The 18,026-nt window shown below is 34.9% G+C and overlaps 1 protein-coding gene across 3 annotated transcripts in view; it reads left to right on the top strand.

The window, feature by feature from the left end:
• LOC143344907 (ubiquitin carboxyl-terminal hydrolase 48) overlaps positions 1–18,026 on the top strand; it is a 281,101-nt gene that overhangs the window by 156,107 nt on the left and 106,968 nt on the right. For all 3 annotated transcript variants that reach the window (XM_076771516.1, XM_076771515.1, XM_076771517.1), the window contains one exon: positions 2,479–2,604. In XM_076771516.1, the coding sequence (XP_076627631.1) occupies positions 2,479–2,604 (126 nt within the window). The remainder of the gene's footprint in view (positions 1–2,478; positions 2,605–18,026) is intronic.

Genomic DNA, 18,026 nt, shown 5'->3' with positions numbered 1-18,026 from the left:
CCCCGAAATCCTACGCATTTTCGAGAAAAAAAATTGTTTACCGAAAATCTAATGTGAGGCCAGAAATGCTTCCCTGAAATTTCATGCATATCTTGAAAACGTCATAACTTCTGAACGGATTGAAGGATTTTAATGTTTAAAAAAGCAATCATCGCGTATTTTAGTAGGGAATATGTAGAAATTCTAAAAATATTGGAAAAGTTGCTCCTTGATCCCGTAAAATGTGAAAAACCCCATAAAAGTGGTCCAATTTTTAAACAGCCATAACTCCTATAATAGTGAATATATTTCAATGAAACTCTTTTCTGAAGTAGAGCCCATAGATACCTATAAAAAAGTATTAAACAACTTTTTTGTAGGACGTCAAGCGAAATTATTAAAAATCAAAAAGGAATTTTTAAGGAAAATCGACAGGGGGTAGGTGTCTAAATTTTTCGTCGAAATTGAACAGTTTCAAATCGTTCTGGAAAAATTATTTTCGGTTGCGGGGGTCAATTATAATCATTTTCCGTGAATAGCCATACCCCCGAAATGCTACCCACTTTCGAGAAAAAAATTCGAGTAGGTACTGAAATCTTTAGACGAAAGTAAAAAATTTCAAATCATACTAAAAAAATTATATGTAGTTACAGGGATCAATTATAATCGTTTTTGGTCATTAGACATACCCCCGAAATCCTACGCATTTTCGAGAAAAAAAATTGTTTACCGAAAATCTAATGTGAGGCCAGAAATGCTTCCCTGAAATTTCATGCATATCTTTAAAACGTCATAACTTTTGAACGGATCGAAGGATTTTAATGTTTAAAAAAGCAATCAACGCGTATTTTAGTAGACAATATGTAAAAATTCTAAAAATATCGGAAAAGTTGCTCCTTTATCCCGTAAAATGTGAAAAACCCCATAAAAGTGGTCCAATTTTTAAACGGCCATAACTCCTATAATAGTGAATATATTTCAATGAAACTCTTTTCTGAAGTAGAGCCCATAGATACCTATAAAAAAGTATTAAACAACTTTTCTGTAGGACGTCAAGCGAAATTATTAAAAATCAAAAAGGAATTTTTAAGGAAAATCGACAGGGGGTAGGTGCCTAAATTTTTCTACGAAAAAAAAAATTTCAAATCGTTCTAAAAAAATTTATTTCAGTTGTGAGGGTCAATTAGAAGCATTTTTAGTGAATAGACATGCCCTCAAATTCCTACCCACTTTGGAGAAAAAGATTCGAAAATGTGTAAAATTTTTCGACAAAATTAAAAAATTTCAAATCGTTTTGGAAAAATTATTTTCGGTTGCAGGGGTCAATTACGATAATTTTTGGTGAATAGACCTACTCGCGACATCCTACCCATTTTCTAAAAAAAAATTCAGTACGAGCGAAACTTTAAACACTAATAACTTTTTAACGAAGCCTCCATCAACAAATTAGTATTCTTGATTTCCGTTTTATTTTAGCTTCCAGAATCTCCCATTAAAATTTTTTCCAGGGGTGGCTGAATACCCTGTATAGATGAAAAACCAAATGCATTCCAGAATCCTGTTGAGTACTGCTATTCTGTTAAAAATGAATCAAGATGCCATATTTGTGGTGACGTGGGAATAATTAAATGCGCATGGTGTAATAAATCTTTATGTTTCAAACATTTTTTCGACCAATACCACTATTATCGAAACTACATAGAGTAATTGCCATACACACTGTATGTATTTATAATTTATAAATCGCTTCACCTTTGCCATGATGTCATAGGAGGGTAATAAAAACAATTAATTTTTTCATTGCTGTTAAGAAACTTGTTACTGTTATTGTTACTTGTTACTTGTTATTGTATAATTTAGTGCAAGCCTACAGTGCTTCATTAAAATCAAAGTTAGAACGGCTGCTACCATAGTGGATGTACGCGCAAGATGTAAATCATAAAAATCTGCAAAACTGTAGGAGGCAATTTTAAAATATTACATACCAATGGATTTGGAATAAAATGCTGGTCATTTGTCGTCATTATGAAAATTTCAATAAAATGAAAAATTAAGTTAATCAATTTGTTTTTGTTCTAAACAAATTGTATTTTGTTAAATTTTTTAACACCATGTTCTTCTACATAAGAAACCATTAACCTCGTTCATTAACAATTTTTTCGTATGTCTTTCCGTTTTCGAGATAGCCGTCTCGAGCCAAAACTTCAAGGGGTGGTTTCACCCCTTAAACTCGAGTTACCGCAGCTAAAAAAAAATACGTGTCGATTATTTTTAACTGCTTTATAAGTGTACGAAGTTTCATAAAAATCGAAGCCGGACCGTTCGCGAAGGTTCCTTGTAAGAAAGTGACAGACTGCCAGAAATGCATAAGCGCCCGATCGACGTCATGATCCGTAAAAAATTTCTTAAGGGTTCCACAAGAAAGAAAGTTTGGGAAACCCTGCTCTGGCAGATATCGTTCACAAAAATATAAACTGTTCTTATGTTGTGTGTCTTCAGACGATGCAAATCTGTGGCGCAGGACCGTACGATCAACACCTGATGCTGGGCGAACACGAGCTCACCGATCACAGTCAAAGTCTCGCGGCGCTTGGTATATTTCCCGGGGCACTTCTCACCTTGAAGGTAGGATTTAATTATTTTTTTGTTGTCTTTCACGCGCCTTGAATAGCGTGTCTCATGAATGAAATCATAGGATCGTGGGATAGACCTAGCTAAAAATCTCGCCTGGAGTCACTGGAGTCGTATTAATCATTTTCCTGCGACAGGTGGAACGACGAGTTTTGTAAATTTTTTAGTAATCTGTAATTGGAAATTTCTACGAATGAAAAATTGTGACTGTTTACTCGAAACAGAGACTCAGGGTTTTCTGAAAGTCCTAGCTAATCTTACCTAGTTGAAATTTTTTTGTAAGACATGGAGCAGGCATATTAAACATAGCTCCGCTCGGTAGAATTTGCAATTCACTAGATTTTTATTGTTACTTTTGTATTCGTATATTATCTGTATTTGGAAGTACATGTTTATGTAAACATTCTTTTCTTTTTGAGAAGAACAACAATACTCTTGAAAGATCAAGATTGTCTGATTAATACGTTCCTAGAATAAGAAAAACAACATTGAGCTACAAAACTCTTAAAGTATCAAATGCTATAAAATTTTCAAGTTTCCATTTTTTGGCTTGAAAACAGGTTCGATACCAATGTAAACTATATAACTTTAGGAAAATTGTTTTCTTTCGTAATCTGATAAATGCAACAGACCCTATACAAAAAATGCAAACAGAGGTTGCATAATAGAAAAAGCTAAGAAAATTCTACATTAATTAACAAATGATAAAAACAATTAACATAAAAAAATTATTTTCTCTAACTTAAAGATGTCACTTTATAACTAGGGAAAAAGTTTAAATCAAATTAACAACATTTTCTAAGAAGAAAATTCATAAATACGAGATACTTTTAGAGCTGTTACACGATAATCTCTGTTTGAAGAAGGTACTCCAGTCTAGATAAAATTTTTTTAGGTATTTCTTGGAATTGAAAAAAAACTGACATTTTTGTATCACATTCCAACGTATGTTTTTTATACAGGGTGTTCGGCCACCCCTGGGAAAAATTTTAATGGGGGATTCTAGAGGCCAAAATAAGATGAAAATCAAGAATACTAATTTGTTGATGGAGATTTCGTTAAAAAGTTATTTAAAGTTTAAAGTTCCGCCCGTAGTGAATTTTTTTCTAGAAAGTGGGTAGGATTTTAGGGGTAGGTCTATTCACTAAAAATTATTGTAATTAACCCCCGCAACCGAAAATAATTTTTCCAAAATGGTTTGAAATTTTTTTTTCGCCGAAAAATTTAGGCACCTACCCTCTGTCGATTTTTCTTAAAAATTCATTTTTTATTTTTAATAAATTTGGTTGGCGCTGTACAGAAAAATTGTTTAATACTTTTTTGTAGGTACCCATGAGTTCTACTTCAGAACAAAGTTTCATTGAAATATATTCACAATTGTAGGAGTTATGGCTGTTTGATAATTGGACCATTTTTATGGGGGTTTTTCTCATTTTGCGGGGTCAAGGAACAACTTTTTCAGTATTGTTAGAATTTCTACATATTCTTCACTAAAATACGCATTATTTGTATTTTGAAACATTAAGCTCCTTCAAGCAGTTCAGAAGTTATGACGTTTTAAAGATATGCACGAAATTTTGGAGTGGCATTTGCTGGCCTGAAATTATATTTTCGGTAAGGAATTTTTTTCCTGGAAATGGTTAGGATTTCGAGCGTATATCTATTGACCAAAAATGATTGCAACTGATTCCCGCAACCGAAAATAATTTTTCCAGAATGAATTGAAACTTTCCAATTTTAGACACCTACCCTCCTTGTCGATTTTTCTTAAAAATTCATTTTTTATTTTTAATAAATTTGGTTGGCGCTGTACAGAAAAATTGTTTAATACTTTTTTGTAGGTATCCATGAGTTATACTTCACTACTAAATTTCAATGAGATACCTTGACTATTGTAGAAATTATGGCCGTTTAAATATTGAACCACTTTTATGGGGTTTTTCACATTTTACGGGATAAAGGAGCAACTTTTCCGATATTTTTAGAATTTCTACATATTCCCTACTAAAATACGCGTTAATTGCTTTTTTAAACATTAAAATCTTTCAATCCTTTCAGAAGTTATGACGTTTTAAAGATATGCATGAAATTTCAAGGAAACATTTCTAGCGTCACATTAGATTTTCGGTAAAGAATTTTTTTCTCGAAAGTGCGTTGGATTTCGGGGTATATCTATACACCAAAAATGTCTGTAATTGACTTTTGTAACTAAATATAATTTTTTTAGTATGATTTGAAATTTTTTAATTTCATCCGAAAATTTCAGTACCTACTCGAATTTTTTTTTCGAAAGTGGATAGGATTTCAGAGGTATGTGTATTCACCGAAAATAATTGTAATTGACCCCCGCAACCAAAAATAATTGTTTCAGAATTATTTGAAATCTTTTAATAACTTTTCAATGAAGCCTCTTTCTGGCCTGAGATGATATTTTCTGTAAGGAATTTTTTTTTTAAAAACGCGTAGGAATTCGGGGATATGTTTATTGATCAAAAATAATTGTAATTGACCCCCACAACCAAAAATAATTTTTTCAGAATGATTTGAAATCTTTTAATAACTTTTCAATAAAGCCTCTTTCTGGCCTGAAATTATATTTTCGGCAAGGAATTTTTTTTTCGAAAACGCTATGTTTATTGATCAAAAATAATTGTAATTGACCCCCGCAACCAAAAATAATTTTTTCAGAATGATTTGGAATCTTTTAATAACTTTTCAATGAAGCCTCTTTCTGGCCTGAAATTATATTCTCGGTAAGGAATGTTTTTCTCGAAAATGTGTAGGAATTTGGGGATATGTTTATTGATCAAAAGTAATTGTAATTGAGCCCCGCAACCAAAAATAATTTTTTCAGAATGATTTGAAATCTTTTAATAACTTTTCAATGAAGCCTCTTTCTGGCCTGAAATTATATTTTCGGCAAGGAATTTTTTTTTTGAAAACGCTATGTTTATTGATCAAAAATAATTGTAATTGACCCCCACAACCAAACATAATTTTTTCAGAATGATTTGAAATTTTCTAATAGCTGTTTAATGAAGCCACGGTGAAGAAATTGATATTCTTGATTGTCGTCTTATTTTGGCCTCTAGAATCTCCCATTAAAATTTTGTCCCAGGGGTGACCAAACACCCTGTATGTCCATCAGTAGTATGCTAGCCAAACGCCGTTGGGCGTTCACCGCATGCAGCTAGAATGTGCTTTCTGGTCGAAGCCTCGGTGAAGAAATCGATATTCTTGATTGTCGTCTTATTTTGGCCTCTAGAATCTCCCATTAAAACTTTGTCCCAGGGTTGGCCAAACACCCTGTATGTCCATCAGTAGTATGCTAGCCAAACGCCGTTGGGCGTTCACCGCAAGCAGCTAGAATGTGCTTTCTGGTCGAAGCCTCGGTGAAGAAATCGATATTCTTGATTGTCGTCTTATTTTAGCCTCTAGAATCTCCCATTAAAACTTTGTCCCAGGGTTGGCCAAACACCCTGTATGTCCATCAGTAGTAAGTATGCTAGCCAAACGCCGTTGGGCGTTCACCGCATGCAGCTAGAATGTGCTTTCTGATCGAAGCCTCGGTGAAGAAATCGATATTCTTGATTGTCGTCTTATTTTAGCCTCTAGAATCTCCCATTAAAACTTTGTCCCAGGGTTGACCAAACACCCTGTATGTCCATCAGTAGTATGCTAGCCAAACGCCGTTGGGCGTTCACCGCATGCAGCTAGAATGTGCTTTCTGGTCGAAGCCTCGGTGAAGAAATCGATATTCTTGATTGTCGTCTTATTTTGGCCTCTAGAATCTCCCATAAAAATTTTGTCCCAGGGGTGGCCAAACACCCTGTATGTCCATCAGTAGTATGCTAGCCAAACGCCGTTGGGCGTTCACCGCATGCAGCTAGAATGTGCTTTCTGGTCGAAGCCTCGGTGAAGAAGTCGATATTCTTGATTGTCGTCTTATTTTGGCCTCTAGAATCTCTCATTAAAACTTTGTCCCAGGGGTGACCAAACACCCTGTATGTCCATCAGCAGTAAGTATGCTAGCCAAACGCCGTTGGGCGTTCACCGCATGCAGCTAGAATGTGCTTTCTGGTCGAAGCCTCGGTGAAGAAATCGATATTCTTGATTGTCGTTTTATTTTGGCCTCTAGAATCTCCCATTAAAACTTTGTCCCAGGGGTGGCCAAACACCCTGTATGTCCATCAGTAGTATGCTAGCCAAACGCCGTTGGGCGTTCACCGCATGCAGCTAGAATGTGCTTTCTGGTCGAAGCCTCGGTGAAGAAATCGATATTCTTGATTGTCGTCTTATTTTGGCCTCTAGAATCTCCCATTAAAATTTTGTCCCAGGGGTGACCAAACACCCTGTATGTCCATCAGTAGTATGCTAGCCAAACGCCGTTGGGCGTTCACCGCATGCAGCTAGAATGTGCTTTCTGGTCGAAGCTCCGTGACGCGTTCCTGTCTGGCCGGGAGAACTGGATTCTACGCAGTCCAGCAATTAGAATTCGCGGCTGGCGCAAAACGAAACCAGTCCGTGGAAGAAGAGATTCGTGTCTCTCTCGTTTTGTCTCGGGGTTTAACGGTTTTGACTCGGCTAGCTGGAGCGCGGCTAGCTGGAGCTGCTTTCATAAAATCAGTCGACTGTGAACGGAGGAATGCGCAGGAATGCCGGAATTATTCCGGCGGTCTCGCGTCCCGAGCGGACGGGCAGAATTTTTCTTTCGGCCGTAGCAGTCGGCGACGTCGCCGACCAACGGCGACAGCTTCTGACCTGACAAAAACCGGCCACGTCCGCTGAATTTTTGGCCGAATCTTCGATCCTCGCGGGCCGCGCGAACTGGCAGATATGCGGCCGGAGGAATCGCGAATGGCGATCGCATATGGCGTCCTCTCCCTCTCGGGGAGGATCGCTTTCCTGCAACAAAGGAACGCGCGGCGTCGTCGACCAATTCGTGCCGTGCAAGCCGATCGATCGATCGCACCGGAGATTGCTTCCGAGCTCCACGGACTCTCGTCTTCGTGCTAGACTTGGACTCGGATTTATTAAAATTTTTTATTCGGCATCATTATGCAGGGCGTGGCACCAGTCGCACCAACAGGACCGTGCAGCACTGCCATAAATGGGACAGTTTTATTTGGAACAAGATTACAGAAAAATTAAATGACATTTACACTGCTGAACTAAATGGTAATGGTACCTCAATATTTTATCAAATGAACAGTGACTGTCACTTAAAATTGTACATCTAGCGGTTCCGCCGATATTTTGTTCAATTAAACATGAAAATTGTACTAAATTATTGAAACTCGTATAGAGGTATATAGTGCAATGTTTCTTTATTTGATACAAAACAACAATACAAAAAACCTTTAATAGTATAACGGTAAATTATATAAAATTTGAGGTTGCGTATGAAACTTAGCTGTCAGTAAAAATTGTGTACAGGGTGTTCGACCACCCCTGGGAAAAATTATAATGGGAGATTCTAGAGGCCAAAATAACACGAAAATCAAGAATACCAATTTCTTGATGGAGGCTCCGTTAAAAAGTAGTTAACAATTAAATTAAAAAATTTCGAATCGCCTTGGAAAAATTATTTTTAGTTGCAGGAGTCAATTGCAAGCATTTTTGGTCAATAGACATACCCCCGAAATCCTACTCAGTTTCGAGAAAAAAATTCCTTACCGAAAATCTAATTTCTGGCCAGAAATGTCTGCTCGAATTTTCATGCGAATCATTAAAACGTTATAACTTCTGAACGGATTGGACGATTTCAATGTTTAAAAAAGCAAACTACGCGTATTTTGGTGGAGAAAATGTACAAATAGCAAAAATATTCGAAAAGTTGTTCCTTGACCCCGCAAAATGAGAAAAACCCCCATAAAAATGGTCCAATTATCAAACAGCCATAACTCCTACAATAGCGAATATATTTCAATGAAACTTTTTTCTGAAGTAGAGCTCATGAGTACCTACAAAAAAGTATTAAACAATTTTTCTGTAGGGCGTCAAACAAAATTACTAAAAATCAAAAACGCATTTTCACGAATAATGGCCAAGGAGTAGTAAGTAGTAGGTGCCTAAATTTTTCGACTAAATAAAAATTTTTCAAATCGTTCTAGAAAAATTATTTTCGGTTGCGGGGGGCAATTACAATCATTTTTTGTGAATAGACATACTTCCGAAATCTTACCCAATTTCGAGAAAAAAATTCCTTACCGAAAATATAATCGGAGGTCTGAGGCCTAATGGTTCCCCGAAATTTCAGGTGAATCTTTAAAGTATCATAACTCCTGAACGGATTGGACGATTTTAATGTTCAAAAAGCCAAACGCCGCGCATTTTAATGTAGAATATGTAGCAATTATAAAAATATTCAAAAAGTTGGTCCTTGACCACGCAAAATGAGAAAACCCCTATAAAAATGGTTCAATTTTCAAACAGCCATAACTCCTACAATTGTGAATATATTTCAATGAAACTTTTTTCAGAAGTAGAGCTCATGGGTACCTACAAAAAAGTATTAAACAATTTTTCTGTAGGGCGTCAAATGAAATTACTAAAAATCAAAGACGAATTTTTAAGAAAATTCGACGGGGGGTAGGTGCCTAAATTTTTCAACGAAAACAAAAATTTCAAATCGTTCTAAAAAATATATTTTTGCCTGTAGGGGTCAATTACAATCATTTTTGGTAAAGAGTCATATCCCCGAAATCCTACTCATTTCCTAGAAAAACAATCGGGTAGATGTTGAAATATTTTGGCAGAAAAAAAATTTTTCAAATCGTCTTGAAAAAATTATTTTTAGTTACAGGGGTCATTTTGCAAGTATTTTTGGTCAACAGACATACCCCCGAAATCCTACTCAGTTTCGAGAAAAAAATTCCTTACCGAAAATACAATTTCTGGCCAGAAATGCTTCCCTGAAATTTCATGCGAATCTTTAAAACGTCAAAACTCCTGAACGGATTGGACGATTTTAATTTTCAAAAACGCAAACGACGCGTATTTAGATGAAGAATATGTAGCAATTGTAAAAATATTCGAAAAGTTGTTCCTTGACCCCGCAAAATGAGAAAACCCCCATAAAAATGGTCCAATTATCAAACAGCCATAACTCCTACAGTTGTGAATATATTTCAATGAAACTTTTTTCTGAAGTAGAGCCCATAGGTACCTACAACAAAGTGTTAAACAACTTTTCTGTAGGACGTCAAGCGAAATTATTAAAAAAGAAAAACTGGTCATTTTTGACCCCGCCTGAAAATGAAAAATTTTTACAGGACCATTTACAGCAACATACAAGGAATAAAATATATCTATCACTTTGTCGAGAAATGTTAGAAAAGTTGTCAAAAATGGATGCAATTATAGTATTGTGACATTGATCGAACTGACCTAAATGTTAGGCTTCACCTTAAAGAGAGATTCTCGTCTCAGTGCTTAAAATAAAGCTAATCTTTAGGATTTTGTTTTTTGTCGAGAGAAGATTGTTAAAAATGACTGAAAACTCTGTCGAGGTGGTGTAAAAATTGCAAGACATTCTGCAGCATCGAAGGGATTGTTAGAGCACAATTCGTTAGGTGCAGAAGATCTCTCGAGGCTGAATCTCGGCTTAGAGAGCTAATCTTCCCGTAGTAAGAGGCCAATTAACACTTCTAATCTCGAGAGGCGACGTTTTCGGTTAATCCTAAGACAAAATCGGCGGTCTTGCCGTTATCTTGGACCATTGCCGACGTTACTTATCCATTGTCTCGGGCTTAAGGGAAACGGTAGCTAGATCTTAAATCTAAATTGCATCTGTTTGTCACTGTCCACTGTCTTTGCGCAACAAACGTATCGTTCTGACAACAATTAACACGCCACCTGGGACTATCAAGAAACCGCCTATATTTTGACGAAGTTGGAAGAATTCTTTCTTAGAAAAATTTAAGCTTTTTTTCAGTCTCGATTACCATCGAACCAATAATGCCAGTTATGCTGATTCAGTTCTCCTCTGTTATTAAAATTCACCTCGTCAGAAAACAAAACATTATTTTTAAAATGGATCTCGACACGTTATACAATGAGTCCGTTGAAGAAATCGAAGACGTTGGAAGAAGTCTTGGTGGCAATTCAATAGGTCAATCCAACGATTTGGAAAAATGTCATTCAACGTAGCTCGAAATCTACGATCATAACGAAGTTGGAAGAATTCTTTCTTCTTAGAAAAATTTAAGCTTTTTTTCAGTCTGGATTACCATCGAACCAATAATGCCAGTTATGCTGATTCAGTTCTCCTCTGTTATTAAAATTCACCTCCTCAGAGAACAAAACATATTATTTTTAAAATGGATCTCGACACGTTATACAATGAGTCCGTTGAAGAAATCGAAGACGTTGGAAGAAGTCTTGGTGGAAATTCAGTAGGTCAATCCAACGATTTGGAAAAATGTCATTCAACGTAGCTCGAAATCTACGATCATAACGAAGTTGGAAGAATTCTTTCTTCTTAGAAAAATTTAAGCTTTTTTTCAGTCTGGATTACCATCGAACCAATAATGCCAGTTATGCTGATTCAGTTCTCCTCTGTTATTAAAATTCACCTCCTCAGAGAACAAAACATATTATTTTTAAAATGGATCTCGACACGTTATACAATGAGTCCGTTGAAGAAATCGAAGACGTTGGAAGAAGTCTTGGTGGCAATTCAATAGGTCAATCCAACGATTTGGAAAAATGTCATTCAACGTAGCTCGAAATCTACGATCATAACGAAGTTGAAAGAATTCTTTCTTCTTAGAAAAATTTAAGCTTTTTTTCAGCCTGGATTACCATCGGACCAATAATGCCAGTTATGCTGATTCAGTTCTCCTCTGTTATTAAAATTCACCTCCTCAGAGAACAAAACATATTATTTCTAAAATGGATCTCGACACGTTATACAATGAGTCCGTTGAAGAAATCGAAGACGTTGGAAGAAGTCTTGGTGGCAATTCAATAGGTCAATCCAACGATTTGGAAAAATGTCATTCAACGTAGCTCGAAATCTACGATCATAACGAAGTTGAAAGAATTCTTTCTTCTTAGACAAATTTAACGGCGTTATCGAGAACGTTAATTTCTGAATATTGAAGTATTAAATGAGCTGTTTATTTTTAAAGTGGTTTGAAAAAGACCATTTTTAAAAAAAATCGAGTTAGCTACCTTAATAGTTACATTTTTACATGATCTTTTCATTCTGAGGCAATGTGTTGAAATCATTAAGATTTTCTAACATGAAAATTTGCTCGTTAATGAAGTGATGAGAAAGTTTATTTTGAAAGTGGTTTGGAAAAGTCCATTTTCAAAAAAAATCGAGTTAGCTACCTTAATAGTTACATTTTTACATGATCTTTTCATTCTGAAGCAACTTGTTACTAATATATTTAACACTAGATTGCCGGATGTTGGTTATATACCTACTTTGCTTGAAATGAGTAAATTTGACTCAAACATAAAAAATGAAGCTTTTTTAAAGCAATAAAATTCTATTATAAACAATCTTTATTCAAAACACTTTTTGCATATATATTCTGTTTTTAAAATACATTTTCCGCAGATTTTTTTTATTACATTTAACACAAACACCCTTAACTTCTATTTCTCCTGCATGATACTTGAGCTTGACAATTCAACCGTTTTTCAATATTCTGTATACTTCAGCCAATTGTAAAATAAAATCATTTCTTGGGATTTTTACTTGAGTGACGTCTTTATGTAAAACCCAAGCATTGATTGCTGCTAAATTAAAATTGTAGAATACGTGAAGGGGCCATCTGCGAGAGCCTGCTTTTGTATTTTCGCGCCATTTGTTCAAGTATATCGACTCCATACTTACAAGGGACCATCCTGAGGTGTAACTCTCCAATTTTGATGAAACTTCGCAATTATGTAGTTCTCATAAATATATTAGACACGTATTTTTTGTAGCTGCTAATATTCACTTTAAGGGGTTGAAATCAGCCCTCAAAGTTGGGGGTTCAAAACATACTTTTTTGTTGAATATCTCGGAAACTATTAGAGATAGGGGTGTACTTCAAATGGATGAAATTTATGTTTTTAAACGGCGAATTTGATGGTGTAAAGAGATTTGCAAAACTTTTATTTGTTTAAACAATATGTTAAAAAATAGCACATTTTTTTATTTTTCTCGTTGGATATTAATGATTTTTTTTTCTCCATTTGTACAGAGAAACTACACATCCATGTACAAAATACGGATAAATTGGAATTTTGATTTTTTCACAATAAAGAAAGATTTTATATTTGCAATTTTTTTCGTATTTCGTGCTGTAGGAACTACCAGATCGCATACAGGGTGTTCGGCCACCCCTGGGAAAAATTTTAATGGAAGATTCTAGAGGCCAAAATAAGACGAAAATTAAGAATACCAATTTGTTGATGGTGGCTTCGTTAAGAAGTTATTAATGTTTAAAGCTCCGCCAATACTGAATTTTTTTCTCAAAAATGATTAGGATTTCGGGAGTATATCTATTCACCGAAAATGATTATAATTGACTCTGGCAACCGAAAATAATTTTTCCACAACAATTTGAAATTTTTCAATTTCGCCGAAAAATTTAGGCACCTACCCCCTGTCGATTTTCCTTAAACATTCGTTTTTGATTTTTAATAATTTCGTTTGACGTCCTACAGAAAAGTTGTCTAATACTTTTCTATAGGTACCCACGAGCTCTACTTCAGAAAAAAGTTTCATTGAAATATATTCACAACTGTAGGAGTTATGGCTGTTTGAAAATTGGACCATTTTTATAGGGTTTTTCTCATTTTGCGAGGTCATGGAACAACTTTTCGAATATTTTTATAATTGCTACATATTCTACATTAAAATACGCGGCGTTTGGCTTTTTGAACATTGAAATCGTCCAATCCGTTCAAAAGTTATGCTGTTTTAAAGATTCGCATGAAAATTTGGGCAGACATTTCTGACCAGAAATTATATTTTCGGTAAGGAATTTTTTTCTCGAAACTGAGTAGGATTTCGGGGATATGTCTGTTTACCAAAAATTCTTGCAATTGACCCCTGCAACAGAAAAGAATTTTTCCAAAACGATATGAAATTTTTTAATTTAATTGTTAATAACTTTTTCTAGAATCCCCCATTAAAATTTTTCCCAGGGGTCGCTGAACACCCTGTATAGTTTTATTTCAAGGGAAATTTAGTTTTCCTATAGACTTGTGCTTTCGTAAGAATTGAAAACGTCATTTCATTGATTTTGAAAGTGGCGCAAGTCCAATCATAGCCATCAAAAACATATTATTTCTTTAATAATATTAATTATGCTGATTGGAAAGATAAATTTGACTTAGAAACCGAAGAACATCATTCTACTATATTATCCGTTATCCATATTTTTAAATTTAATTCAACGCAAACCCTTCGATATCTCAATTCGAACATAAATGGACTTACACCACTCTCAAAATAAACGGCTCAAATTATTATTTAAATAACTCTATCGAATATAGACATCGAATCAAACGTCATTAATCTATTTTGTACGAATTTTGGAAGGATAAAAATATAATTTTATTAATCTCAGGTACTGTTGACGTTCCAGCTCTAATCACAATGTAAAATTGATTTATTTCGTATGATTAATTCTAGAGAAAGAAAAATATCATTTTAGAGGCTTAGGCAGGAAAAAGTCATGCTCACAGTAAAAAAGGTAAATCGATCGTTTGTCCGTGGCGAATGTGGCTGACTAAGCCAGGAATTATGCTCACGGCTCTGCACATTTACGTAGCGTTATTTATCGGACCGTTCAACACACTTCTTTTCTCTCTCTCTGTTACTTTCAACGGTTGTGGAACTTGCTTCGATCGGTATCTTTGCTGAATTTTTCAGATAATCACCGGTGTAGCGATCCGTTTCAACAGCGATAATTGATTTCCAACTACCGACGCAATGAAACCCCCGCAAAAATTCGCGACGAATTAGCGACGCTCGCTTCGCAAAAAAAAAAGTAACAAATCTATCGCTTCCATTTGCACTGTTTCCGAACGCGATCGAATCGGCGATTGAATAGAAAAACGAATGTAATGATTAGAAGTCGTCGATTCTGTGAGAATATCGGATGAAAAAGTTGCAAGCGAACGTTCTGGGAGTCAAATATTTCGTTTCACTTCAATGAGTATAAATTTGTAGCAAATTAGAGAGTACTGGTTTATTTTCAGACTAATTAAAAGATTCTGTAGGTACATATATTTTTATAACACAACTAGAAAGAAAGTGATTTTTCATATAAAATTAAATCGTCGGAACAATATTCGTTAAATATGCATGCACTTGACTAATCACAATTTGCTTAATTCTGTTTGAATGTACATGTTTATTTTAATAATTTGTAGAACGCTGAGAATGTCTTCGCTACTCTAGCTTTTGATATGTATATATTTGATATCTACTTTGATACTTTATAATAAATTTTTACTGCATAACCAGACTATAAATTATAAGCAGTCATCAAAAAGCAAGACCATCACTTATGTTTAGAAAAGGAGTTATTTTTTACCCTGTATGGAGGTTATTCCACCATTCACGACACGAGAGTGATTCTACGTAAAAAGATACATCGAAAGTGCAGAATAAATATTTTTTCGCCTAATAACACTGTTTAACACGAATTTTGTTTTCTTATAACCACTAGGTGATTCTTGTAGAGCCCTGTTTCCTAAACACGAATCTGAAAATGGAATTGCTGTATCACCCTCAGTTTTCGAAAAACACGAGTTTATGTAAAAACGCTCAATTTTTAGCAAAAACGAGGTATTACGTGAAAATTAAAAACATCAGAAAGTTCCACTTAGTCTTAAAAGATAGAGGAGAGATTCCTGAATGTGCTAACATCAATAGTTATAATATTTTGTGCTTTTGAACGGTTGTAAATGATCGCCAAAGTTTGAAAAAGTGTCCAAGTACGCACTTTATGCACAATACTTTTGCATATTTACGAAAAGTTCTTTACCTGACATGAAAACTATACACAGGATTTGATTCAGCAGACATTTCTGAAGAAGAAACTGTCCAACAGAAGTGTAGAAGCCGTTTTCAATTGTCACAGGTCGAAAAAATGTTCATCGGCAACGCGTGCACGATGTTTTACCGCCACGCGACCATCGCTTGCCTATCTCAGCGCGGCAGTGCCGTAGCTACCTACAAGCGAAACTGGTGTAATGGTACAATAGGGTATGCACTCTGTACATAATATATTTCATTTTATTTTTGTAACTCTTATTGCTTAATATTGTTGTACACTGTATGATACTAATCACTGAATTATATTTTCAAAATTCATGTAAATCCATTAATGGAATCACTCGAACATGTACGCTTTTCTAAGAAAGATCATATACATACAATGAACATCGAAATTGTTTAGAAATGGAAATGATCGGAAAATATTTTTTACAAATCCACAAACTGATTAAAAAATTAAACATGATAAACATATACAGGGATTGGGAACCTAATATATTATCAGTGTTGCATCGATTATGCGTAGCTACGGCGCTGGTAGGCTAGCGATGGCCGTGTGGCGGCAAAACGCCGTGCACGCGTTGCCGACGAACATTTTCTCGACTTGTGACAATTCAGGACGGCTTCTACACCTCTGTTGGACAGTTTCTTCCTCAGAAATGTTTGCAGAATCAGATCCTGTGTATAGTTTTCGTGTCAGATAAAGAACTTTTCGTAAATATGTAAAAGTATTGTGTATAAAGTATGTACTTTGACACATTTTTAAATTTTGGCGATCATTTACAACGATTCAAAAGCACAAAATATTATAACTATTGATGTTAGCATATTCAGGAATCTCTCCTCTATCTTTTAAGACAAAGTGGAAATTTCTGATGTTTTTAATTTTCGCGTAAAACCTCGTTTTTGCCCAAAATTGGACGTTTTTACAAAAACTCGTGTTTTTCGAAAACTGAGGGTGATACAGCAATTCCGTTTCCAGATTTGTGTTTAGGGAACTAAGCTCTATAAGAATTACCTAGTGGATATTGAAAAACAGAAAAAAAAATTTTATTTGTAGAACAGTGTAATTAGTTTTCGAGATTACTGAATTTGAAAATTCGTTCTGTGTACGACTGAATACGATTTGCTTGGCGCGTCTGTCCATTATTCACTACTTCTACTTACGCTGATACTCAAGTCATATTGCACGGGTACTCGATTAATTTTCAAAGTCGATTTTTTCGAAAAGTTTCGTACGACTAAATTTTATCCCAATTTTCGGCCTATCTTTTCACATAAAATCGCCTCTTTCTCGTTTTTACCATGATTACTGGGGTATCCTGCACATTCAACGATGAAACAAGTATTATTGCAGCTTGGTTGGTACATTTCACCCTAATCATTCTATTTTTTAGATCTTGCCTTGTCTAATTTTTACTTATTTCATTAAAAAATTCTCTCGATGGAAAATCGCTCAAAAACACTGTATGGGAAACAATTTATGGGATCAAGTAGAAAGAAGACTGAGAAATACAGTTATTACTTCGAAAGAAGCGTTAAAACGAAATATTACTGAAATACGACAATCAATTGATTCAAATGTTACTTCTAAGTTAGTCCACTCAATGGAAAACCGACTTAGGGCCGTTATAAAAGCCAAAGGTGGGCCAACTTCCTATTAAAACTTTCAATTATTCAATTTAAATAATTATTAAATGTTCCGTTCGAATACTTTTGTGAGCCGCTTCTGGTACGTGTTTGCAATAAATGTGGTGTAAACACAGTACAAATCGTTGAATTATTGTCTAATCTTACTTATGTAGTCTTAAGACCAATCCCTTGCTATATGTGTCATATTACATCAAATGCTTCAATTTAACATACATATTTCATTAGTTGAATATTAGAATTGTAAGCGTTCGAATACTTTCGTGTATGAGTGTATATAGAAATGTTTCATCACTAGAGGTCCTTAAAAGTATATTTTTCATTTTGCATATTTTGCATATGACATGTTTTGTATAATTTGTATAAAAAATATTGTCAAATTCGTTATCGTAAAAAATGTGCATAAAGTTCAATTGACTATTCGAATAGTACTGATTATATTTAGTTATTTTATAGATCATGTTCTTCAAACTTTTATAAGTCTTAAGACCAATCCCTTGCTATATGTGTCATATTACATCAAATGCTTCGATTTAACATACATATTTCATTAGTTGAATATTAGAATTGTAAGCGTTCGAATACTTTCGTGTATGAGTGTAGGTGTCACTCTTCCTAGAAACATATGCGTTTGCATAAACATCCGCAGTCTAATAATCGCTATAAACCGAAAACAGGAAGCGTTCGGTCGCGTTTCAGATCTGCAACTTTCTTGCAGAATGAAACGCGTCAGTGGATCGGCCTTCCTGAACCT

The sequence above is a fragment of the Colletes latitarsis genome, chromosome 8, assembly GCF_051014445.1.
Source record: "Colletes latitarsis isolate SP2378_abdomen chromosome 8, iyColLati1, whole genome shotgun sequence".
Taxonomy (NCBI): Eukaryota; Metazoa; Arthropoda; class Insecta; order Hymenoptera; family Colletidae; genus Colletes; species Colletes latitarsis.
Note: the sequence above shows the minus strand (reverse complement) of the source record. Positions and strands in the feature narration are given on the sequence as shown.